Raw genomic sequence first — 23908 nt, forward strand, 5'->3', positions numbered from 1 at the left:
TTAAAGGAAAAATAAGTTTGAAATTGAAAATTAAGAGGACTCACCGACACTGGAGAAGCCGACGTGGCTGCGTTTCTTAGGCTCAAGAGTGTCGTCAGCGTTAGGATTTTGGGAGCGGGAAATGAGAACGAAATCCGCGATGAGGAAGAAGAAGTTGTAGGTACATATATATCGAGTCTCGAGCACCGAATCTCGGCTGCAGCTCTCGTCGTCTTCATAATTTTCGTCGCCTTCCAGTTCGTCTCTAGGACGCTTTCTAGTCGGAGATGGAGGTCCAGTGGTCACCGGCGACTCAGCTCCTGCCGGAGAAAGATCGGCACAAAACGACATCGACTTCGGAGACAGAAGGGGGTTGATGGAAAGGCGGAGAGCGCTGGAGGGGAATAGCGTTTGGAGGGGAGAGAGAGAACTGATCAGGTTTTGAAATTGAAACACAAATAGGGTATATTAATACTAAGGGTAAAATGGAAAATGAAAATATCACAAACTCACATTTTTTAACCTTTACTTCATTATTAATAAGGACTAAATTAATATTTCTAACAATTGATAATGAACATTTTTATCAAGTGGGAAACTAGGTGACGTTTTTATCATTTCACACTTCTCAACATATCATTTTATAGTCTTTTGTTTTTGTTTTTTTTGTCTTAACCGAATTGAACTTCAACATTAATTTATTGCAATGCATGCACCATATTTGGTATATTATTTTTCATTTTTTTCTTTTGAATAAAGGGCTGGTGCCGCTGCCCTCAAGCCTTGATTAATAAAACTGTCGAATACAAGAGGGGGACCCTGAGCCTAAACCCCTGATTATAATAAGCATCTAGAGAACATCCTGAAATACTATTATGCTGCTCTCCCAAATAATTGTTTTCAACTAGGCACCAACCAACAAAGAGCGCTAAACTGGCGACTCTATTTGTTTTGACATAGCGGTGACATAACGGAAAGATAACTCGATATGTAACCCGATTACAACGTAGCATAATTACCATACTCACAGCTTTCCTACTATGTTGCCGCCGGAAAATAAATCTGACGACACTTAGTCTCACTCTGCCACTAGGAGGTAGTGATCATTTGACAAAACAAGGAACTCGCCTCCTACTTAGAGCAAATAAGGCACTTTGAGTGCACACACAGGCACAAAGCCCAACTAACCCTACATAGCAAACGTAGGAACTTATTACTCGCAAAATGCGCAACCAAACTAAACAACAAAAATAAAGAACAATTAAAAATAAAAAACCAACTAGGGCAGGGCCCAAGAGACAACCTAATCGAATTAAAATATGTCTCATTTTGTAGTAAGTAGTTATTCAAAGTTATCACTGCTTGAAATGTCTCATTCGAAGAAACATTTGGTATAACATAATTGTCATCTGGATCTTGATTATCTTCGATAGACAACCTAATCGAATTAAACTATGTTATATAATTCAACTAGAAATAACATAGAACTCTCTCTCTAAAGTAATAAATATTCATTATCGATAAATAAATAAATTATTCATTTATCGATAATATAATAACCCCTCTAAAATAATAATTTTTCGTAGTCCCAATATTATTCATGTATAGATCGGTTTTACTATAGTTTGTCCACATAAGTCAATTTTTCTTTTGGTACATTATTTCTTTTGCTAGTTTCATTTAATTTCGGATTTTGGAGCTCTTGATGTTCTGAATAAGTTTCATGAGGTAAGTTGGTCTTCTAGAATCGAGCGGAAGTCGTTTTGGGGTGTTTTCTTAGAAGCATATGTCACCGATGACAAACTCCTTTGTTATAGCACACTGAATTCAGTGTATTTTGTTGAGTTAGTCAGGTGTACAATTCTAATGGGGAGAAACTATGAGCAAATCAAGTAACTGGATATCACTAGGCCAAAAACTTAATCAAATAACAGTTTTTTTTCCCGTCATCTGATCAATAAATTTTCAGTTGTTAATACTTTTTTTTTTTTTTTTTGAGAAGTAGATAAGTTGTTAATACTCGTCATACTCAGGAGACAGAAAATGCATGTCGCCTTATTGCTTTTCATACAAGAGGTAATAATGTAATGGTGTTGTATGAGCTATGAAGTAACCCGAATTCTGATTGAGTGATATAAGCTGTTGTGCAAAGAAACCTATGTCAACAGCACTGGATAAGAGGAAGATTATACGTGAAGACAGAAGAATAGTTAGAGAACATGGCTGGTTAAAAACCATTGTTTGTTTCCATCCAAAACGGGGACAATGATTTTTGATATACTCTATTAGCTAATAAAGTAATATGGGGTTCACATTCAAAACCAATTGGCAATGGATGGAGTGACACAAACCCTCATCAACCCATTTGCAAGTCCCACATTTCCCATGTGAGATGTATATATCCTCAACACGGCCCGGCCCGCACATGTAGTGAATTTTCAAGCCATACACGTGGACAACTTGAGTGACGTAGAGCCCGTGTGATCACAAGGCATGCACAAGTGGATAACCCACTCTAATACATTGATAAGGTAATCTGAGGTTCACATTTAAAATCAATTGGTAATGAATGAAGTAACCTAAACCCTTATAAACTCATTTGCAAGGTTCCATATTTCCCATGTGGGATGTATATATTCTCAACAGTTCTATCACACTTCATACAACAGAAAGTTGTACTTTATAGTTGTTTTTTGGTTGTTGGGCAATTGACAAGGTCTGAAAATATTATTGTTGAATGGCTCAGACAACAGTTTCAGTTTTTCATTTCATTGTGTTGAATTCTCTTGGACAATAATTTTGACTTTTGAGTTAGTTGAGAGTGATTGTTATGATCCTAAATTTTTGAATGTTGAAAAACCTGAGCGTATATAACCAAATGAACCACATATCCAACATGCCATCATCGATCAATGAATGTAATATTTTCATCCTGAAATATTAATGATGAAACACTAACCACTATCCACAGAGCATAAACTTGTCCATAAATGTTCTCATGCCCATTAATCTAACCCTAAAGGCCTGCATATATACTAGCTAGTTAGGGTAGATGTTTTGTACCAGCCTTTACCAACTTTACAATGTGCATGCATCGATCTATGTGTGATACTTCTCAACGAATCATAACATTAAGATTCTTATTAGTGTAAACAATTTACTATCGTTGTCGCTACCAGTAAAACAATTTAAAAAGCACTTAAAGCTCAGCATCACAGACTCGGTCACTCAGGGAACAAGTGCAAATCTTTATATAGTTCTAAGAAGCATGATAAGTTTAACACCATATTGTTACTATATCTTTAGATAGAAAAACTAACCTTAATAAATATAGAGAATATGTCAGGCCTCAATGTCGTCTGACAATGCCTGAAAGCCAATTCACACGCTGGCATACCAGCACCCAGAAGTGATTTGGACACCCAAATCTTCTTTAGGCACCCGACCTGCTCTCTCTTTGTACCCTATATATATATATATATATCAGTCCGTCTCAGGTGCGGACGGTACGGATTTCCTGTTTTCGACCACTTTCCGGCCACATTTTCACATCTTAACCGTTCAGTTTTTAGGTCCTAATGTATAGATCACCTCTGCAAAATTTCAGCCAATTTGGTGATCGTTAAGGCATCCAAAACTGCAATTTACCATTATAAATACGAATGGTTCCGGTTCGACAGATTCGGTCCGTTCGTGCAAATTGCAGTTTTGGATGCCTTAACGATCACCAAATTGACTGAAATTTTGTAGAGGTGATCTATACACTAGGACCTAAAAACTGAACGGTTAATATGTAAAAATGTGGCCGGAAAGTGGTCGAAAACAGGAAATCCGTACCGAAATTTCGGTACGGACGTCCGCACCTGAGAAAATTCCTATATATATATATACATATCTCATCCAGAGCGGAGCTCCGCTTTGAAATTAACTTGTGAAGTTCGAGTTTTGGGTCACTTTTCTGTCGCATATCCACATCTTGACCGTTCAGTTTTTAGATATTAGTGTATAGATTATCTCTGTAAATTTTCAACCAAATTGATGATCTTAAGGTATCTAACTCGCTTAAACCAATGGACGGACTGAATCTGTCAACCTGAACCGTACTAGTTTTAAGGCAGCTATCAATGCCTTAACGATCATCATTTTGGCTGAAAATTTGCAGAGATGATCTATACACTAGTGCCTAAAAACTGAACGGTCGAGATGTGGATCTGCGACAGAAAAGTGACCCAAAACTCGAACTTCACAAGTTAATTTTCAAAGCGGAGCTCCGCTCTGGATAGGATCTGTATATATACACACACGAAAATTCTGCTATCCACCTAGGTGAGGGTCACCTAGTATATATATTTGACACTACTGATACTAACTACTGGTACATGAATATGCATATAGTGCCTACCGTATGCTTCAAATGAGTGTTCACCTTCTTGTTCAATTGATGCAGAACAAAGGTAGCAAAAAAGATGAGGTACGGGCTAAAAAAGATGAATTGTGGGCTGAGTTCTTGAAGTTACATATTTCGACGACAAATCGAATCAAAGCCTTGAGAATTCTTATCACTGATTCTGCTGAGTTTTTTTTTTTGGCTCTAGATAAAGAGAAAGGAAAGATGGAATTCGTCATTAAATTTAGGGCTAAATACTAGTTAGTACCCTATGGTTTAGGTCCAAAATCAATTCAGTCCTTGGACTTCTAATTTCATCAAAAACACCCCTGCACTTTCAATTTTGATCTAATAGGTCCAATTCGTTAATATTCTGTTATGGGTTCAAGTTATAGTTGGATTATTTGTTGAAAAACTATTTATTTTTAATAGTAGGACTCACTCCTAAATTGACTATGCAGACCACCTCGACACCACATCATAAAACATAGGCCATATATGAGCCACATTAACAAGTTAAATAACTAAATTGTCGGAAAACTAACAAATTGGACGTATTAGATCAAAATTGAAAGTGCAGGGGTGTTTTTGATGAAATTAGAAGTTCAGAGACTGAATTGATTTTGGACCTAAACAACAGGGTAGTAATTTGTATTTAGCCCTTAAATTTATTTGTTAGTCATACGACTATTATTTTGAGAATTGTTGGAAATTCATAGTTTAAACTTAAATTTGGTCACTGTATTTTTTTGTACTAATGAGTCATGCCCTTTGTAGTTTACTTAGGGAATTATCATTTTGTTAGCATAAGTTTTTTTTTTTTTATTTTTTTTTTTTTATCAAATCATATGTCTAAAATTATTACTACAAAATTCATATTTTAGTTTATGAGTGCTTTTATTTTTTCATTTATATCAAAATTTTATGAGTGCTTGACAAGAGAAAAAAAAAAATTAAAAAAATTGACAATAAGAAGAAGAAAAAAAAAATTAAAATGGCAGTTTTTAGCTTATCCAGTCATTCATAATTATATGCCTCACCGAACGTGGTATTGGATAGGAGCATATTTTTCTCGGAACAGGAATTAAACGTCAAAAATATGTACGTAAATAATTCAATAATTTTTAGTGACAAATATTTTGAAGTATTGGATAGGAGCATATTTTACTCGGAACAGGAATTAAACGTCAAAAATATGTACGTAAATAATTCAATAATTTTTAGTGAAAAATATTTTGAAAAATTGAGCAATAAAATAGAAAAAGGGAAAATTATAAGATTCAATAGGTTCATGTTTAAAATAAAATATAATGAAAAATACGAATATAAAGATACGGACATACAGATATCAATATATGTCATTTCTCATACTTACATGTAGCTAATATAACTTCTAAAATATAAATTTTGAAGAAAAGAAATCAAGGTGAACCATAATTATTATTATCTTTTTGGGAAGAGTTCCGCTATTGTTACCTAGAGGTTTGGAAAATGAAATTAACATCTTTTTGTATGCTTAGCCTCGCTTTTAAGAGGCACCGTTAACCTCACTAGACATGGCCACTGTTAACCTCACTAGACAGGGGCACCTTTAACCTCAACTGACTTGCCCACCAGTAAGACTTGCCATGTCCACCGTTAGCCTCAATTGTCATGCCCACTGTTAGCCTCACTTGTCTTGACCATCATTAGCCTCACTTGAAATGTCCACTGCTAACCTCACTTGACATGTTCCCCTTTAGCCTCACTTGACCATTGGTAAAGCATGATTATTAGGACATATTCCAAGAAAGAAAATGTTCTAGTACCGGAAATACTCGATCCAAGTTGTCTTGCAATTATATGGATTGCTCTACACGAACCTACACATAAAAATCTTCCAAATAGAACGTGCCTGACACGCCAAAGAAAAAAGAAAACAAGATCTCAAGGGTTGGCTCTCCCGGCCATGCATAGCCGGCGAATCTGTCACTGCATCTCGGGCTGGGAGGGGTTCTTAGTTTCTTAGGTTTTTTTGGAGTGCACGCCGTTTTTGCTTCCATTCCGGTGGCTGGTTGCCTTCAAGGGTTGGTGTTGGTGTAGGAATGAGGATAGAAGGGGTCGGGTTGCAGATCCATCATCGCCAGCAAGCGAGGGTCCAGATCGGGCTTGGAGAAGTGTTAGGCTGGGGTTTGTTACCCCGATCCTGTGTTTGATTGTTTGGTCGGGCTTGTCTGGGTGCTCTACCTTTTGGATCGGAGTTTCTTGGTCTGATGTCAGTTCGATCTCCGGCCTGGTTCTGGTAGGGTGTCCGAGGGGTTGTGTGTTTGATTAGAGTGGTGAGGCAGCAGTTCTGGTGGTGATGACCTCGACGACGATGTTTTGTGAAGACAGGTGGGATGTCTCGATCTACAACCAGTGGAAGAATGGCAGAGGTGCTAAGGGACGGTGGACACGGTGGTTGGGGACAATAGTTGTTGGTCTGGTTTCTGGGATTGAGGTCGCCTTGATTTGATGCGGGCTACAAATATCGGGTCTGGGCTTCTTCAGATTTGGGTCTGACTTTGTTGTTGCCCAATATTGCTGTTGTATCTCCGTTTTCTCTAGTTGTTTTGTTATTTAGTTTATGTGTTTTTCTGTTTTGTTTTTGTCCTATCCTTTGTGGTTGATTGTTCATGTTTGTTGGCTCATTACAAGACACCACTGATCGAGTGATGACGGTTTTCACCCGCTTCCATCTCGTGTAGCCACTACTCAGGAGGAGGAGTTGATTCGAGCATATGTTAATCCTTCATGGGTTCAGAGTCACTACCCAGTTGGTATGCCGACGTGTTCTTACCAAAGTTGTTGGCACTTTGTTTGTTCTCGAGTCTTCTTGGTTTGTGTGACCATCGTTCTAGCCTCATGGTGTACCGGAGATTTAGCTCCTTTCGGAAGTCCTTGTTTAGACCCGTTGGTCTGACGTTATTAGTGGGTCAATAGTGGTTCCTGTTTGTATCGTTCATACCACTTGTAACACTTATGTATGAATGAGATCGTTGATCGTTGATCAAAATATTAACAGAGATTGCTAGCACTGGAAAAACTTCAATGATGTGGTGCTTTTGAGACCTAGCGTCTCTCGAATGTTCCGGTATGCGTTGAACAATTGCTGTCACACTTCAAAGCCATCTCTGGAGACTAAAACATCGAGAAGCTGCAACTAGTCCTTGATGTTATCTGGCCATGCCTACCGAATTGGTAAGATTACACACGCATTACGCATAGTTGACTTTGACGTGGGGAGAGAAATGATTCATGACTTCAATGATTGATACTTATATACGGTTATACCACTTCGGTTGAGCTTGTTAGGCCAAATGATAATTAGTATACAGTTTAGTATAAAAACAAAAATGTCTAACACATGACTGGTTAACTGCAAAACAATCTCTGGGGATTTTTTCAAACTTCAAACCAGTTTAGCGTAATCTCCTAGACAACCCCCTTTTCCTAAACTAGAACCTTCTAAGTCATTCAACATAATATTTTTTTGGTTTCTGTTTAGACTTTAGAGGAATATAATATTAATTTTTACCTTTTTGTTTATGTTTTTATTCGAACTAATTTGTAATAATTAGACAGATAGATATGAAAATCAAAAATTGTTTAGTTATCTAAATATATCGTTATAATTTCAGTAATAATATGACATTTTATCTGATTCATAACAGATAAAATGAAGTATTTCAATTACATTTTGTGAAATAATAATTGTATTAGTGTAATATCCTTCTCAAAAAAAAAAAAAAATACGTATTGTTTTAGGGAATAAGAAATTGAGAAAAATTTGCTGTGTATTCTCATTGATAATAGGGGCCTCTTTATATAGAGGATTACAATACATAGAGTTAGAATCATACAAGGAAAGAGAATCTCTAGATTCTTCTAATTGAACCCTATTACCACTAGGTCAAGTAACCTAGAGTTTGGATTAAACACAAATAGAGATATCCTTAAACACTCCCCCTTGTGTTGTCCAAACGCGGTGCTTCTCTCGTTGCCTTGTTAAAAAAACATTGCCGAGTAACAAAAACCCAGTGGGATAAAAATAACCTAGGTCGAAGGGGAAAAAGAGCACAACACACCCTTCATGTTTCGAGGTGAACATGTAGACATCTCCCCCTGATGTCTACGTCTCCCCGTGATGACTACGATCATGGGAGTTCAGATAATTTCTGTAATCGATGCTACCAACATGTTCCTCGAAATTGGAATTTAGGCAATGACTTAGTGAGCAAGCCTGCCACACTTTCCTCAGATTGAACCTAGTTCACTTTGACCTTGAGGAGAGTCTGTTGTTGCTGATTATGCTTGGTGTTGTCGCTTTTGATGTAGCCTTGCTTCATTTGTTCAAAATGAACAACATTATCCTAAATGCTCGTGGGCTCATCTTGTGGTAGACTTCAAACCACAATTGTTCGAACATGAGTGATTATGGATCCAATCCATAAACATTCACGAACCTACTTCATGAAGAGCAATAATCTCTGCATGGTTCGAAGATATAGCGACGGTCTGTTCTGTAGACCTCCAAGATATCATGGTCTTTTCCTATGGTGAACACTTAACCAATTTGGGAGTGACCTTTGTGTAGGTTAGAGAGGTACCCAGCATCAGCAAAACCTTCCAAAATACTTATATCGTTTTGGGATGGGGATAGAGAACGCAGGCCAGCGTTGGAGGCGTTTCTGGTGTGTGATGGATCCGAATCCATCATCTCTCTGTAGGGATAGAACAAGCCCATATCAATCGTACATCTCAAGTACTGAAAGATATCTTTTACACCAATCAAAATGGCGTCGCGTTGGCGCAGAGCTACACCTTAGCTAACGAGTTCACTGCAAATGAGATGTCAGGTCATGTGCATTGAGCTAAGTACAATAATGAGCCTATTGTACTCAAGTAAGGCACTTCTGCCTCTAGCACATCTTCGTCATCATCCTTTAGACGAAGATGATCATTTTCAGGATCAAGACTACGGACGATCATGGGGGTGCTTGAAGGTTTGACCTTGTCAAATGCCTAAGCATCTATCAACATGATGCTTAAGTTCCAAACCGAGACATAATCGTGCTCTCCCATAATCCTTAATCTCAAAATCGGATTTCAAGTGTTCAGCGGTTTCCCTTAACTCTTTAAGGGCTTCTAATGAAGATCATGTCCAACATGAACCGCGATGGAATCCGAAACTTGTTATGAAAACGCGTGGGCATATCATCTCCCAATCAAGTAGTCATTTTAGCGAGCATTTCAACCTCTTTGTAAACGCGCTCCACGGTCTAGAGCCACTTGACTTGGGTAAATGAAGTTCACCATGAATCTTCATGTATATTCCGTATCTAGATCCCTATAGAGATACGTAGTGACCATATTTGTAAGCTGCATGTTCAGTTATTCGAAAACTACCAAACTGATAAGGTAGTGGAGTGCAATGGCATCCAATACGAGAGAATCTTCCTCATCGTAGTCGATTTCAGGGCCTTTTATGAGAAGCCTTGCGCCATAAGGCGATATTACCATCTCTTTTTCTCATCCCGCTTTCTAACGAAGACCCATTAGTCAACAGGTTTTATGTTAGGAGGTGTTGGCATCTCTAGCTCGAAAACCTTCATCTTCGTTAGAGAATCCAACTTAACCTGGATCGCATCTTTCCATTTAGGCCAAATTTCTCTACGTTGGCATTCATTCATCAACGGAGCGTGGTTCGATGTCATCAGACTCAACCATCTCATGCGCAACGAAATGCGCAACTACATCATCAATCATGATGGAGTTTTTATCCAACATCCCATGTACACTAGTGTAAGTTACACTAGCGCAACTCATGGATAGGGACTGCGCCAGCCCTAGGCTGGTGGTGGATGGAGGCAGTGCCCTAAGCAGCAGCGTCGGTCATACTTAGTCCAGGAATCAACTTTTGATTCATGCTTCATTTCGCTATTTCGCTCGAGAGAAAAGATGTCCATGTGAAATCTTTGGTAGACGGATCATCATATCATGACTAGGATGATCTATCATGTCGTGACAAAACCAATATGTGTCTAAATCCAAGAGATCTTCTCTCATAACTTTTATTGGATTAATAGCTCGAATAGTGACATAGAGTCCACTAGAGAGACACATAAACTTCTCTAAGATGCGTCTTAGTTCGCAATCATTAAAGGTATTGCAAAGGAACTCATTTCCGTTCTCTACAAGCATTTTCGCATGGAATTCGTTGGCTATTCATAGGGTACGATTTGCCCTAAGAGCGTAGAGAGCTTCTGTGACAGCTGTAAGCAAGGTGCCTTTTGGCAAGTGGAACTTGGGCTATTCCATGTCCTTGAATTAATACTGATAGCCCAGCCATTGTAGTCACAAAGTCATATGCTCAGAATCAAAATGGAGTCATAACGAAAAGAACTCAAAATTTTATTCATAAGCCAACGGAGTACATCATTGTTTCTTTGATCAAAGAAAATCTAATCCAATAAACTAGTTAATGCAAAACAATGGTAGTCGTCTAACTCCTTTCGGTATTTCCAATGTAAATGTGACCAGGTGAGTAGAGAGATGTCGGTGGAGCAAAGCTCGCTTAAGTACCACTTATCTCAAAACCTTCCTAGACATCACACTTACATTGAGTACGCCTACTTTGAAGAAAGACTAATATCATTGGCATCTACTACAAAAGTAATATGGCAATTGCTTACATCTCTTGGAAAATAAAAAGACTTAATCAAAATCGCCAGTTTCTAGCTCTTGATCCTTGTAGTCTTCCACCCTTAGATTGAGATCGCCATCTTGATCTTCTTGTTCCATGTAATTTGCTTCCCTTGCTTCACGATACGTCTTGTATGCGTTTGCAACATTCTGGGGTGCTGTACATGCTTTGGCCCAATGTTCAGTTTATCCACATCGAAAACAAACATCATTATGGTCAGGCACTCAGGCTCCCTTGATCGAGGCGCCATTGGGGCGCGATTTGGAAGACCTATGCTCTTGGTGGCGTTACCACCATGGTCGGAGGCTCTGCCTCTCTCTCTCTTCACACGTTGACCTCCACGGTTCCGTGCACGCCTCTCTTGGCGATTTCCTTCCTCTTTAGGGCGAACATATGGACCAGAATGTCCAGAATTGTCCCTACTCTTAGGGTTTCGCTCCTTGCGTCCTCCATTGGGGGCGCGACTATAGTTAGACTCCGGATTAGGCTTAGTTCCCACGGGTCTAGCATTATAGTTCTTCACAATAATATTGTCGTGCTTTTCAGCTACGTTCATGGCACCAATGAGCTCATGAAACCTTGTGATACGTCCTGCATTTACATCAATCCGATAATTCTTTGAAATCATCAATGCAGAGACGGGGAAGGTAGAGAGAGTCTTCTCGATCAACATCGTATCAGTTATGGCTTGGCCACAAAACTCCATCAGAGACTTGATACGAAGAGCTTCCGGGTTATAATTAAGCACAGACTTGAAATCACAAAAGCGGAGGCTATGTCATCGCACTTCTAAATCAGGAAGCAGGGAGTCACGAACGTTGCCAAATCGCTGCTCAAGTTCTACCCATAGCTTTCTTGGGTCTTCCTCATTGAGGTATTCATTTTGGAGCGCGTCATTCATGTGCCTTTTCATGAGAATTATGGCTTTAGCTTGTTTTGCTTCAAAAGCAGTAGCTTGCTCAATGGAGAGCACGTTCTGACTAGGCTCTTGGATGGCTCCCAGAAGTCCATCAGCCTTAAGATGTTGGCGCACATCTCAGACCCACCTATGGTATCCTGCGCCAGTTGTCTCTAGTGGAACGAAGTTCAACTTGTTCAGGTTACTCATCCTGAAAAACAACACAAGATTAGGGTTAGTTTCGGAGCGAAAAAGGCTACCACGAAAAACTATTGAATTTCTGAGCGTAGTCGCTTCCAAGAAATTAGGAATTTTCTGAGCGTAGTCGCTTCCAAGAAAAATCCGATTCCAAGAGGGGTTTTGGATTAGATCGAAACAATGATGTATGTGGTCGATCGTTTTCTTCTCAACAAACTCTAAGTTTGGAGGATTCTACAAGCTCCAAGCTTGGAGTGAGCACGAACCCCCACAGTTCGGCTTTTGGTCTCCCCTATGAAGAAGAAATGGAGGTAGAAGAAGGGATGTTGGAAGTCCCCGAGAAAAGAAGAAGAAATTAAAAAAAAAAATTCAAAAATGGGAACTTTTAGAAAAAATTACCTTAAAAATTGGCCGGAAAACTTGACCGAAAAGTTGGTCTGGGAAATGTGGCTGGAAAAGTGGCCAGAAAAGTCGCCGGGAAAGTGTTGACTGGCCTTTGACCAGAGGGTTGACCGGCGTTGACTGACCGTTGACATGGGTGCTGACGTGGCAGATCGGAGCTGACGTGGCAGTGCGGCGCTGACATGGTAGATTCGGTGCTGACGTGGCAGTGCAGCTTGGCTAGCTTGGCTGATGCACGTGGGCTCCGCTGGGGCCTGTTGCACGTGGGCTCGACTGTGGGCTTGGGCTGCACAGGATCTCCTCCTTTTTTTTCTTTTTCTTTTTTTTTGCCGGTTCAGGTCAGGTGGACGCCGGTGGCCGGTTCGGTTGAATTTTGGCCGGTTCCGGTGGTGATTTTTCAGGTTCCGGATTCTGGGGACGAGGTGCAACTACTGACAAAAGGTGGCAGTGAAAGGTGGACAGGAAGATGGTGAACCACACAGGAGATCTTTGGATTTTTCTTGGGAGGCCAGTTTGAACACTTCCGGTGGCCGGTTCAGGTTGATTCCGGCCAGTTTTGGGGGTGGTGCCGCCGGTTCTAGGTTCCTGGGATTGAGGGCTTCAAGGTAGGCGACGGTGGTTTCTGATATTTGAAGGTTACGAATTTAGGGTTTGAGGGTTAGGGCTCGTGCTGATAACGTGTTTTAGGGAATAAGAAATTGAGAGAAATTTGCTGTGTATTCTCATTGATAATAGGGGCCTCTTTATATAGAGGATTACAATGCATAGAGTTAGAATCATACAAGGAAAGAGAATCTCTAGATTCTTCTAATTGAACCCTATTACCACTAGGTCAAGTAACCTAGAGTTTGGATTAAACACAAATAGAGATATCCTTAAACACGTATAATATTTTTCTTCTCTTTTTGATCATGTGCAGGTCTAATCTAGAAAACGAAGACAATTCGAGGTGGAAAGGTGCTATAATGGACAATACTTGGCTGACCAGGGCTGGGCAGCCCTTCCTAACCAACCCCTGCGTGTCACACTCCCAATCCAACACGTGTCTTTTTTTTTTGGCCTCTCTTTCTGTTCTCCTCCTTCCTCTTCCTGCAATCCGTCTCCCTCTTCTCCAGTCTCTATCGGCGACCAACTTGACCATCCTCAACCTCATTCCTCCTCCTCAACCCCTTCTCCACTCCCTATCGTCGGTTTCCAGTCACCACCACCACCTTCCCCACCCTCTCAATCAAAGCCTACGCCACAGATCGAGATCCCTCCATACTTGTCTCCGGAAACGGCAAATCCTCCTTCAGAGTACTATTACCTGCTTCACAGCAGGACTACGGTTCCTCCACCTCCATTGAGGTCGATGCCGTCACTCGGGAGAACGGATTTTGAAGCATAGCGCCACAAACAAGTTCGACGTCGTGTCAACATCACGACTGGGCTTAATTCGCTTAGAAGGACACATGTCATCCAGTTAGTGGATATGGTCAGCTGACCATACCTGGTCAGCGAAGTATAATCCTGTATAATCCCAAGCCTAAGGTATAACACTCCAGCCCAAAAATTTACCCTTTTACTTAGCTACGAAAAGATCTTGAGTAGGGCAGCCACGTCTCGTTTTGATCTCCATGAAAACAAGACATGTCAAGTTTATATCTCCAAAATACTGTAAATATGGCATGGCCAAATACCAAATCTACCGCTGAACGCCCACCCCCTGCTAAATGCTCATTGATAGGCCAGGCCATGGCACAACGGCCCTACCCAATAACTTCTCCTAGCTCACAGGCAAACTTCATTTTCATCTTCGTTTGAATTCTTCGCCTCATAGCCTTATTCCTCTACTTGTCAAAGACTCAAAGCGGTCATTTTGTCCAAAATAGTAGCCCAAACCAGCCATAGCCACGGGTTCTGGAGATAAGCACTCGTGGTAGACAAAATGCACATGTAAGTGATATAACTCTTTAAATAAGGTGATAATCACTTGAGTCCCTTTCTTCTATGACATAGAGAAAGGTTGATCAAGTCAATAGTGGCAACATTCTTCCAATCGCATTCAAGTCTATAATTGCATAAAAGATTCAATGCTCTTCCCCAACGTGGAAAATTAATGTGTTATGTATATATAATTTCCAATTCCATTGACTTTGACAGTTGAGTACTGCAATGAGCTTAAGAACTCAGATCTCCCAAGTAATAGGGTTGCTTACTTTTCTTACATCCAAGCTCTAGACTACGTACCTTGACCGTTTGAAGTCCTTTCTTCACCTTCTTCTGCGCTACATTAAGCTCCTGTACTTGCTTTTAGAATTCAAACCCCCAACTCCAATGGCTTTGGCAATTTCTTTAGCTTTCCTCCTCTTCTTTCACATTTGTTCTCTTTCTCAAGGAGAAAACTTCTTGTTCAATGGCTTCAATGGAAGTGATGGGAATCTGGAACTTGTAGGAGCTTCCATAGTCAAACCCTCTGGTATGATCAGACTCACTAACAAAACACGTGGTGTTATAGGCCATGCATTCTATAAGAAACCCATAACCATGTATGAAAAGAATTCCTCTTCATTCCCAAATGCTTCTTCTTTCAGTACAGAGATTGTTTTTGCCATAGTCTCCCCAAGCTCCGGCAGCGGTGGCTTTGGCCTAGCCTTCACATTATCTCCCTCTCCGAGTTTCCCCGGGGCTGAAGCTAACCATTATTTCGGAATTTTCAACTCTTCAAACGATAACAAATCCTCTAACCATATCCTTGCTGTAGAATTCGACACGGTCAATGGTTACAACGAGAGCAGGAATTCAGATGGAAACCATGTTGGTATTGACATCAACAGCGTCTACTCTGTGGCATCTGAACCAGCTGCTTACTACACCACAGGATCACACAAAGAAGAAGTGAAGATGGAGAGTGGTGATCTTATACATGCTTGGATAGACTATGATGGCAAAGCTCAACTTTTGAATGTGACAGTATCTCCCATAAATAAGGGGAAACCAACCAAACCCCTATTGTCCTATGGTATCGATCTATCTTCTGTTCTTCAAGAGACTATGTATGCCGGGTTTTCGGCATCCACAGGAGATAACCAGTCGAGCTCTCATTACATAATCGCATGGAGTTTTGCAGTGAATGGAATTGCAAGGAGTCTCAATACTGATCTTCCTATCCCACCAAAAGAGAAAAGTTCATCATCCTCCTACAGTCCCCCAGTCAAGGCTCTTATTGTGGCCTTGTCTGTTTTGGTCTTCTTGTTGTTGGCAATTTTGCTCCTCTTTACATTGTATAGAAGACTGATGCCCTCTGAGACTATGGAAGATTGGGAGATTGACTGTCCTCACAGGTTCCGGTACAAGGATCTTCATGCAGCAACCAAGGGTTTTAAAGACTCTAATGTGATTGGAGCTGGCGGATTTGGTGAAGTTTACAAGGGTATTTTGCCTTCTACTGGATGTCAAATTGCAGTTAAGAAGATAACAAGAAATGGAATCCAAGGAATGAGGGAGTTTGCCGCAGAAATTGAGAGCTTGGGTCGGCTAAGGCATAAGAACTTGGTCAATCTGCAAGGTTGGTGTAAGAAAAAGAACGACCTCCTTATAGTCTACGATTACATTCCAAATGGAAGCCTTGATACTCTCATTTTCCATCCGAAAGACAACTTTATGTTGAGCTGGCAACAAAGATTCAATATCCTTAAAGGCATTGCCTCAGGATTGTTGTATCTGCATGAAGAATGGGAGCAAGTTGTGATTCACAGAGATGTCAAGTCCAGCAATGTCTTGATAGATGAAGACCTGAACGCTCGGCTAAGCGACTTTGGCCTTGCAAGGCTATATGATCATGGAGAAATATCACGCACCACAGGTGTGGTTGGCACAATTGGTTACATTGCACCAGAATTAACTCGAACAGGGAAGGCCTCAGCAGCCTCAGACGTGTTTGGATACGGCATCTTGCTCCTTGAAGTAGCTAGTGGGAAAAGACCAATCGGCTCAGGCCACTCGGATCAATTCATATTGGTGGATTGGGTGATAGAAAACCATCAAGCAGGTCGCATACTCGACACTGTAGACCCAAAGTTGGGTCACTATGTTGTAAAAGAGATGGAGTTGGTTCTGGAGCTGGGTTTGCTTTGCTCTCACTTCAAACCAGAAGCTAGACCTACTATGAGACAAGTAGTGCGATATCTCAATGGGGATGAGCCGCTTCCTCATGTTGTTAACCTTATTGAATCGGAAAGCATCTGTGAAATGAACTCAAGATTTATGCAGGTCATTTCTTCTGATTCTATCATATCGTATCGATCATCATCCTATGGTGGCATCTCCTCCAGCTCCATGGCCTCTGGTAGATAGCAGTTCTTATTATTTGTTTCTTTTCTTCGTTTTTGTAGACTACAGAAATCAATATTGAAAATTGAAACATTTTTTAGTGAAGAACATTATACAGTACTACTGTATCGGCTGATGCCTATCCAATCCTCGAATTTACATGTCTTCGTTTTTGTAGACTTCAGAAATCAATATTGAAAATTGAAACATTTTTTTGGTGAAGAACATTATACATTACTTCTGTATCGGCTGATGCCTATCTAATCCTCGAATTTACATGTGCAACCTACTATTAAAGATTAAGTAAATTTAAAATTTTCTAAACGGGAAAAACGGCATAAATTTCATCATGAAAAATAAAATAAAATAAAACTAACAGGATCCAAAACTATACACCAAAATCAATTACTTCATATCATAGATTCATAGGCTGTAATTAATCACCTTAATCGCAAAGAAGAATATGATTAAAGCACAAGAAAATAGAATGAGAAACATAGGCTGACTGAAACCCACTGATCAGTGGATGATGCATTACACTAAAAAGAGTTCCACAATAGTAATAACAGGCTACCTCATAGTGGCCTCAATAGAGTTGATTCTCAAAATAGAAAACAGAAACTCCAAACGTCACAGACTTACGCCCAGAATGGAAAAGAGAGATTCATACATGATCTAAGCAACTCCTAACTTCCTCAACATCCTTACAATTCAACGAGGCCACCAGTACTTACAAAAGAACCAGCCTTGACTCAGGAAACAAGGATGCTCCTAATCCTATCCTGAGTCCAAGTAGCGGTTTTCTTCAGGTCATCATCATCAGATCCAAGACACTCACCCAAAAAGTTTGCACAGGCTTTCAGGTCCCCAAACAGTGCCTTTGTGTTTGTGCCAAGAACATCTGCAAGGTCCCCCATCACAGCAGCCAAGGCTTTTGTCAGCTGGACATCCCTGCAAGACAAGGAACGAAAACATCAGAATAATATTCATAATATGTGTGTGTGTGTGTGTGTGTGTGTGTGAGAGAGAGAGAGAGAGAGAGAGTCATACCTGTGTTGCTCCCTCAAAACCAATTCGATGAACTGCCAGAGATGTGGTGCATAGGGCAACATGACCTCAGACTTTGAATTCTTAAATCCCTGAAGTATACCCGAATAAGCTTCAAATATGCTACACTTAAGCTGGTTGCCGTATTCCATTAGCTCATCATCATTGGGGTCCATCTGAGCACAAAGCTCTGCAGCTCTCTGCATCATTGGCACTGCATAGGGAACATACTTCTCAAAATTCTCCTCTATTGAGAGAGCTATGTCGCTAAAGACAGAGAATATGGGAGGCTTGACAGACCGGTCAAGTGCTTCACTAGAAAGATTTGCCAACAGAAGTTGCATAATCCCATCACAATATGGTAATACCTTGTCATTCAAGGCACGAACAACATCACCAACTACACCAACTGTAATAGAACAGACTTGATATTCCTCGAAATTTTGCAACCCCATCTCTAAATACTTGTAGAAGTCAGGAAGGTACTTGCCAAACTCAGATCCAGTAGCATGAGCAAGGGCACCAATAGCAAGCATTGCTTCCTCGTGCACCGTAGAACTTCGGCAAGCAAAGACATTAAGAAACAAAAACATTATCTGGTCTGCCTGTGTCAATATAATGGACCTGGTTTCCAAATCATCAGCACTGCTAACTTTCTGGATTATAACCTGGAGAACACCACAAAGAGAAGCCTGCAAGTCTGCTTGCTTTTCCTTGTCATCTGATGATACAATCTGAAGCTCTAGAGTCTGACTCAACTTCTGCAAAATCACAGGGAGTAGTTCTCGTACAATCTGTGATGTTTCTTTAATATTAGAACACCTCACTACCTCGTTCAATGATTCATAGGCAGCAGACCTCAATCTAGAATCATCTACATCTGTACGACTAGCAGCAAAAAGAAGACTTTCAATGATCCTATGGATATAAGGCGTAAAAAGTGATGAGTGCCTTCCAGCATCCTCGTACCCCTCGGCAAGCTTATAAATAGCCCAACAAACCTTAGCAGCAACATTTGGAGCATCCTTAATGCTTTCCAACAATACTTCCACTACTTTTGGAAGGTTATCTGAAGAAATAACAGAAAAGCCACCAGCAGGACTGTGCAGGTACTCAAATATACGGCCGATAGTCCAGGCAGTAGTGTCTTTGACATGGTTGTTTCCATCTTTCAATAACCTCAATAGGAAATCTAAACCTGAATGGACCAGTACTGATAGCTTCTCAACGGTTGGGCCTTCAAGGATTGAGCCAAATGCCAAAGTAGCTGCTTCCTGACAACGCCAATCTGGTTGCGCTATGTTAGCCTCCACAAATGGCATCACAAGGGGAAGAATTGCATCACCAACAGTTCGTGCAACAAGTCCTAGGCATGTTCCACCAGCCATTGAGATATTCCAAATGCTGTCATCCTGGTCTACATCTTCTTCCTGCTTCAGCAAAGTTTCCAGCAGCATTGGAACTAGATATGATAGAGATTTTTCTATAAAACGTGAATGTGGATGCCCAGAGTCCCCAGTATCAGCACTCTCATACTCTTGCAATTCTATTTCTTCATCACAAATGGAGCTCCAAAACTCGATTGCTTGGAGGGCAACAGCCTCTACATCCCCCTTTACAGCATTTGAAGTAAGCTCAAAGAGAGCCTGCATGTATGCCTCAAGCACGTCATAGTACGTAGAAGCAATTGAAGCAAGGCACTCAAAAGCCGCCTGCCTAATCTCTACTTCTTTCGACAAGGCTGTTTCACAGACCATCTTCATGATGTATGTTCGTTCCATCTCGTTTTGAAAGTTTGTCTCAGCAAACTCCAAGGCATTATATAAAGCCTTTGTGGCAGCAAGACGGACTTCAGGACTGTTCTCAGCAAGGTTCATTCCTTGTACAACAGCTGTAAGAATAGAATTCACCTCGTCTTGCCCGAGATCATGATGGGATATCTCCTCGCATACATAACCAAGAGTTTCCAAGGTTGACTGTTTCAAATCAGCAGAGCTGTCTCCCTTAGTCATGTTATTAAGCAAATATGCAATTAGCTCAGGCCACTGTTTCCGAGGAATATCAATAGAAGCAACTTTGGCAAGAACTTGAGCAGAGGTGTGCCTTGCCTCTCGCACAGATGACGCAAGTGTCAGTAAGAGCATTTCCTTGATTTGGGATTTAAAAGCAATATCAACAGACATCCATTGCTGAGCAAGACGTTCCTTTGTAACAGCATCTTTAGCATCCAAGGAGTTCTTCAGAACAATACCAGCCAACCTACGGGATTCAATTGGCTTTTCACTGTTGGCTAGCTCAACTGACAATGACAGAAGGAAAGCAGGAAGGTTTTGCTCTTGAAATTGCCTCAGATTAGACTCCGCTTCAGTACGAACTCTTGCATCTGCTGATTGAGCTGCCAATAGATACTGAGTGATCTCCATGGCCATTTCTTTCCACACTGCCACAAAGGAAATCACGAAAAAGGATATATCAGACTAGATAACCAGACATGAATTATTGCATAAGGACCACAAAACCAAGACCATATCTGTCCCCAAAAAGCTCCCAGGTTACTAATAAAAAGAAAATAATGGTTCAGGACAAGAAAGATGCCGAGGCTCTATCATAATATAGATACTGTATATAGCATAACAGTCACAAAAAACTTCTCTCTGTGTTTTAAAAAAAGTAATGCAAATTATCAAAACAAACCTTCAAACAAAAGTTATCAAGACATCAAATAAATGTACACTTCAATTTGTAAATTGTGCATCATGTATTTTCCTCTTATGTGCCATATGCGATTAAATCTCACCAAATAAAATGCAAACAGTTAACAATCCCAACTAACAGAAAAGTATCAATGTACAATGCTACGACATCACAAATTTCCAAGAGTCCAAAAGCTTCATTGTTCATGATATTCAATCTACTCCAGTATAAGATCTCAATACTCTCTTCTTCTCATGCAAAATTGCTCGATTTACAAAATCCTACCTCCAAAATCAGTACAAAGACACCATCCACATCCTTTTAATACCATTCAAATCGTTAAACCCTAAAAGCCCCAAATATCAAAATCCATAAGACCCATCCACAATTGAAAACAGCAAACAGCACAAACTCAAAATCCTCATACCGAAACCACAGCAAACCGCATTTACCAAAATCGAAACCCTAACCGCACTAAAAACGCAGCACATACGAGAAAAATATCAAAATCTTAACCAATTCCAAAACAGATAAGAACAGTAGATCTACACACAGAAAAGTAAAATCGAAACCGTATACTTGAGATTGTGCAGAGTCGAATACCTCTAATCGGAGCCGATGAAGTAGCGGCGAGTATAGCTCTAAAACCCTACTCAAGTACGAAGAGGAACTACGACTGCTTCTCCTTCTAGGCTGCGTCGAATCAACGCACAGAGAAGGAGAGGGAAACTGAGAGAAGCAGAGAGACGGCGACGGAGCTCCGTTTAGATCTTAATCGCCGATTTGGAGAGCTCTGTATTTCGAATGGTATGAAGGAGCGGGAGGGAGACGAAATGGGTCGTCAATTTGTGAAAATATAAGAACAAGCGGGCAGGGGGGTGGCTGCCCGAGGCTGCCCGGGTTCACCGCCTTGGAAACCCTAGTGGTTTTTGAATTCTCTCACGTGTGAGTCGTTGGCTCGTGTGGACCGTTGTGTAGATAATATCGAATTTCAAATATAGTTTTCTATTTTTGGTCATGAGACTCACATGAGTGTGACCCATCAGACATCGCACGTTCACAGATCAAGGGTATGGATTTAATTTTTCAATTTTTTGAAATTCAGGAAACTACCAAAAATATGAGTGTATTTAAGGTTTTTTTTTTGAAAGAAGGAAATTAATCGAAATAATTGTCACAGTATTTTTGCAGCAAAGAAAACGGGTGATTCAATGTATTTATATATCTATGAAAAGTTTAAAAATTTAGATAAGATTTGAGCGTTTTTAAATATAAAAGTGTATTTACGTCTGTCATCAGTACATAAGATGTGAGCGAAATGAGTGATAAATTCAATGTATTCAAAAGGCTCGCCTTAGAAATGTTTTCAAAATTGAGTGTTTCATTCAACGGCTAGAATGGAAATGACAGCCATCTCATGCACTGTTGGCAATGCCAAAAGGATGTACATGCCACTATGCATAACCTAGCTCCGCTCCTTGTGTATCCTAATCTCGGGTGTAGCTCTTAAAATAATTTTTTTTTTTTTTTAAATTCATATATTTAGAATTATTTTGAAATGAATCTATATATAGGCCAGCGTAAAAGGAAAATTATGAATTTTGGGCCATTATAGAAAAGAATTTTGATTCTAACCCCACTGTTAGGGATATTCTTAGGTTCGCACTCATTCACCTAAACAGTGAACTTAAGAATTATTCTTATCGAATTATCCCCATCATTGGTAATCTAATGCATAAGAGAATGCGTAAGTATGCACCCGTTCCCTTTTACCTATATACACTCAAAGAGAATTTCAAAATGATTGGATTATATGTTAATGATATGAGAAACGTGAAATTGAGTGCAAAATGCTAGTGTATGCATGGTAGCCTTCAATTCTAAGCAATTTGATGTTAAACCACGTTCTGTTTGTAGATTATACCTGAAAATTGAAACTAACATTGCCTTATTATCAGCAGAATAAGCACAGCCCATCTTTTATATGCATCATAACACTATTATGGAGATTTAAATGAATGACACTTTTATAGGCTATAATCCAATAGGCAGAATGAATGTACATCAAACTTTTGACAGATAGAAAAACCACAACAGTCAAAGAGAGACTTACAAATCTATACATCAAGGAATATTAAACCTTGTAGCTTATGCTTATGAGTTATGACCTATGGTTTTTGTGTTTTACACTAGACTGAGGTTGTTGTGAACACACTACAGGGCTCTTCATACCACAGAGCTTGTGCTGCTTCATCCGCCAAGGGAAGAAACCACAACCCTTAGGTGAAGAGTGAGATTGCCCAACTGTTCTTGACACGCAAGCCTCCGGTTCAGGGTAATTCCACGGATAACAAAGTTTCTGATTTGAACTGATCTGTGATACACTTAGATTTATAGCAGATGATGCAGCCAATGCAGCGGCGTCTGGAAGAAAGCGCTCGATTATGTAGTTTGGAGACAGTTGATTCATCTCACTGGACTCCGCGAGCTTCAACTTCAGAGCATCTAAGTGATCATGTTCTCTTTGTGCTTTCTTTTCCACAATGTCTATAGCCTCTGACAATGAGAACACATCTATGGCATCGGAGAAGGCTTCATCGTCGAAATCAGGATCATCAACGTAATTGTAGTCAACAGCGCGAACATCATCATCAACATCAGCATCACATCCATCATCATGGTCATGAAGTGCCTGCTCATTCTCTTTGTCCAGAACAACAACGTTAGTTGATTCAAGAGGCTTGTGCCAGTGCCACCACCCCGGGGGCAGCTTTGGCCGGGGCGTGTCACCATCATGGTTATCGTCGCTTGTGTTTGGATACTTGGACTTGCCAGGAGCTTGTTCCCACGAAAAGGGAACTCTTTCTTCACTCGCACTCAGTGACCTGCCATGTAATCTTGTGCTCCTTGAGTTTCTGGGACGCCTTGTTGAGAGGAGTGGTGCATTGAAGTTCAGCATTCTAGGACATTTTGCTTCTAAAGCATCTTCAAATCTTACTTCTGAGAGCATATATTGAAAGAACCGAAGCTTCAGTTGAGTGATCAGGAGGAAATAGTAGAAGGCAGTTGAGTGAAATAATGGCATGACGGTTGGAATTTATGGGTACCTCATGCAGTCCGTGGAAACTGATACTTACTTTAACACGATCACAGGTGAAAAAGAAATACCCTTTTGTATGAAATTGACAGGAACCAGTAGCTCAACACAGGTCTCAACCTACATTCTTCAAATAGAGATCATCCCTTGACCTACAGTAACACTGCGCAT

General features: G+C 40.3%; 3 protein-coding genes across 4 annotated transcripts; 1 reads left to right on the forward strand and 2 right to left on the reverse strand.

Annotated features, from left to right (window-relative positions):
- The first annotated feature begins 14711 nt into the window (after positions 1 to 14711).
- Positions 14712 to 16999, forward strand: LOC133721870 (lectin-domain containing receptor kinase VI.3-like). The gene has a single exon (XM_062148613.1). The coding sequence runs from the start codon at positions 14905 to 14907 to the stop codon at positions 16921 to 16923; it is 2019 nt and encodes a 672-aa protein (XP_062004597.1). The 5' UTR covers positions 14712 to 14904; the 3' UTR covers positions 16924 to 16999.
- Positions 17000 to 17401: 402 nt separating this feature from the next.
- Positions 17402 to 21485, reverse strand: LOC133720647 (importin subunit beta-1). The gene is made up of 3 exons (XM_062147058.1): positions 21244 to 21485; positions 17950 to 20386; positions 17402 to 17850 (listed from the first exon to the last, which is right to left on the reverse strand). Exons 2-3 carry the CDS (start codon positions 20373 to 20375, stop codon positions 17652 to 17654), a joined length of 2625 nt encoding a protein of 874 aa, XP_062003042.1. The 5' UTR covers positions 20376 to 20386; positions 21244 to 21485; the 3' UTR covers positions 17402 to 17651.
- Positions 21486 to 22657: 1172 nt separating this feature from the next.
- LOC133719840 (uncharacterized) lies at positions 22658 to 23901 on the reverse strand. 2 transcript variants are annotated; one of them, XM_062146025.1, is made up of 2 exons: positions 23748 to 23901; positions 22658 to 23640 (listed from the first exon to the last, which is right to left on the reverse strand). In XM_062146025.1, exon 2 carries the CDS (start codon positions 23597 to 23599, stop codon positions 22802 to 22804), a length of 798 nt encoding a protein of 265 aa, XP_062002009.1. In that variant the 5' UTR covers positions 23600 to 23640; positions 23748 to 23901; the 3' UTR covers positions 22658 to 22801. The 2 variants fall into 2 exon arrangements, with proteins under 2 accessions (XP_062002009.1, XP_062002008.1); XM_062146024.1 differs by having other exon boundaries at positions 22658 to 23901.
- Positions 23902 to 23908: the final 7 nt, after the last annotated feature.

Source organism: Rosa rugosa, chromosome 7 (assembly GCF_958449725.1).
Source record: "Rosa rugosa chromosome 7, drRosRugo1.1, whole genome shotgun sequence".
NCBI classification, from domain to species: domain Eukaryota; kingdom Viridiplantae; phylum Streptophyta; class Magnoliopsida; order Rosales; family Rosaceae; genus Rosa; species Rosa rugosa.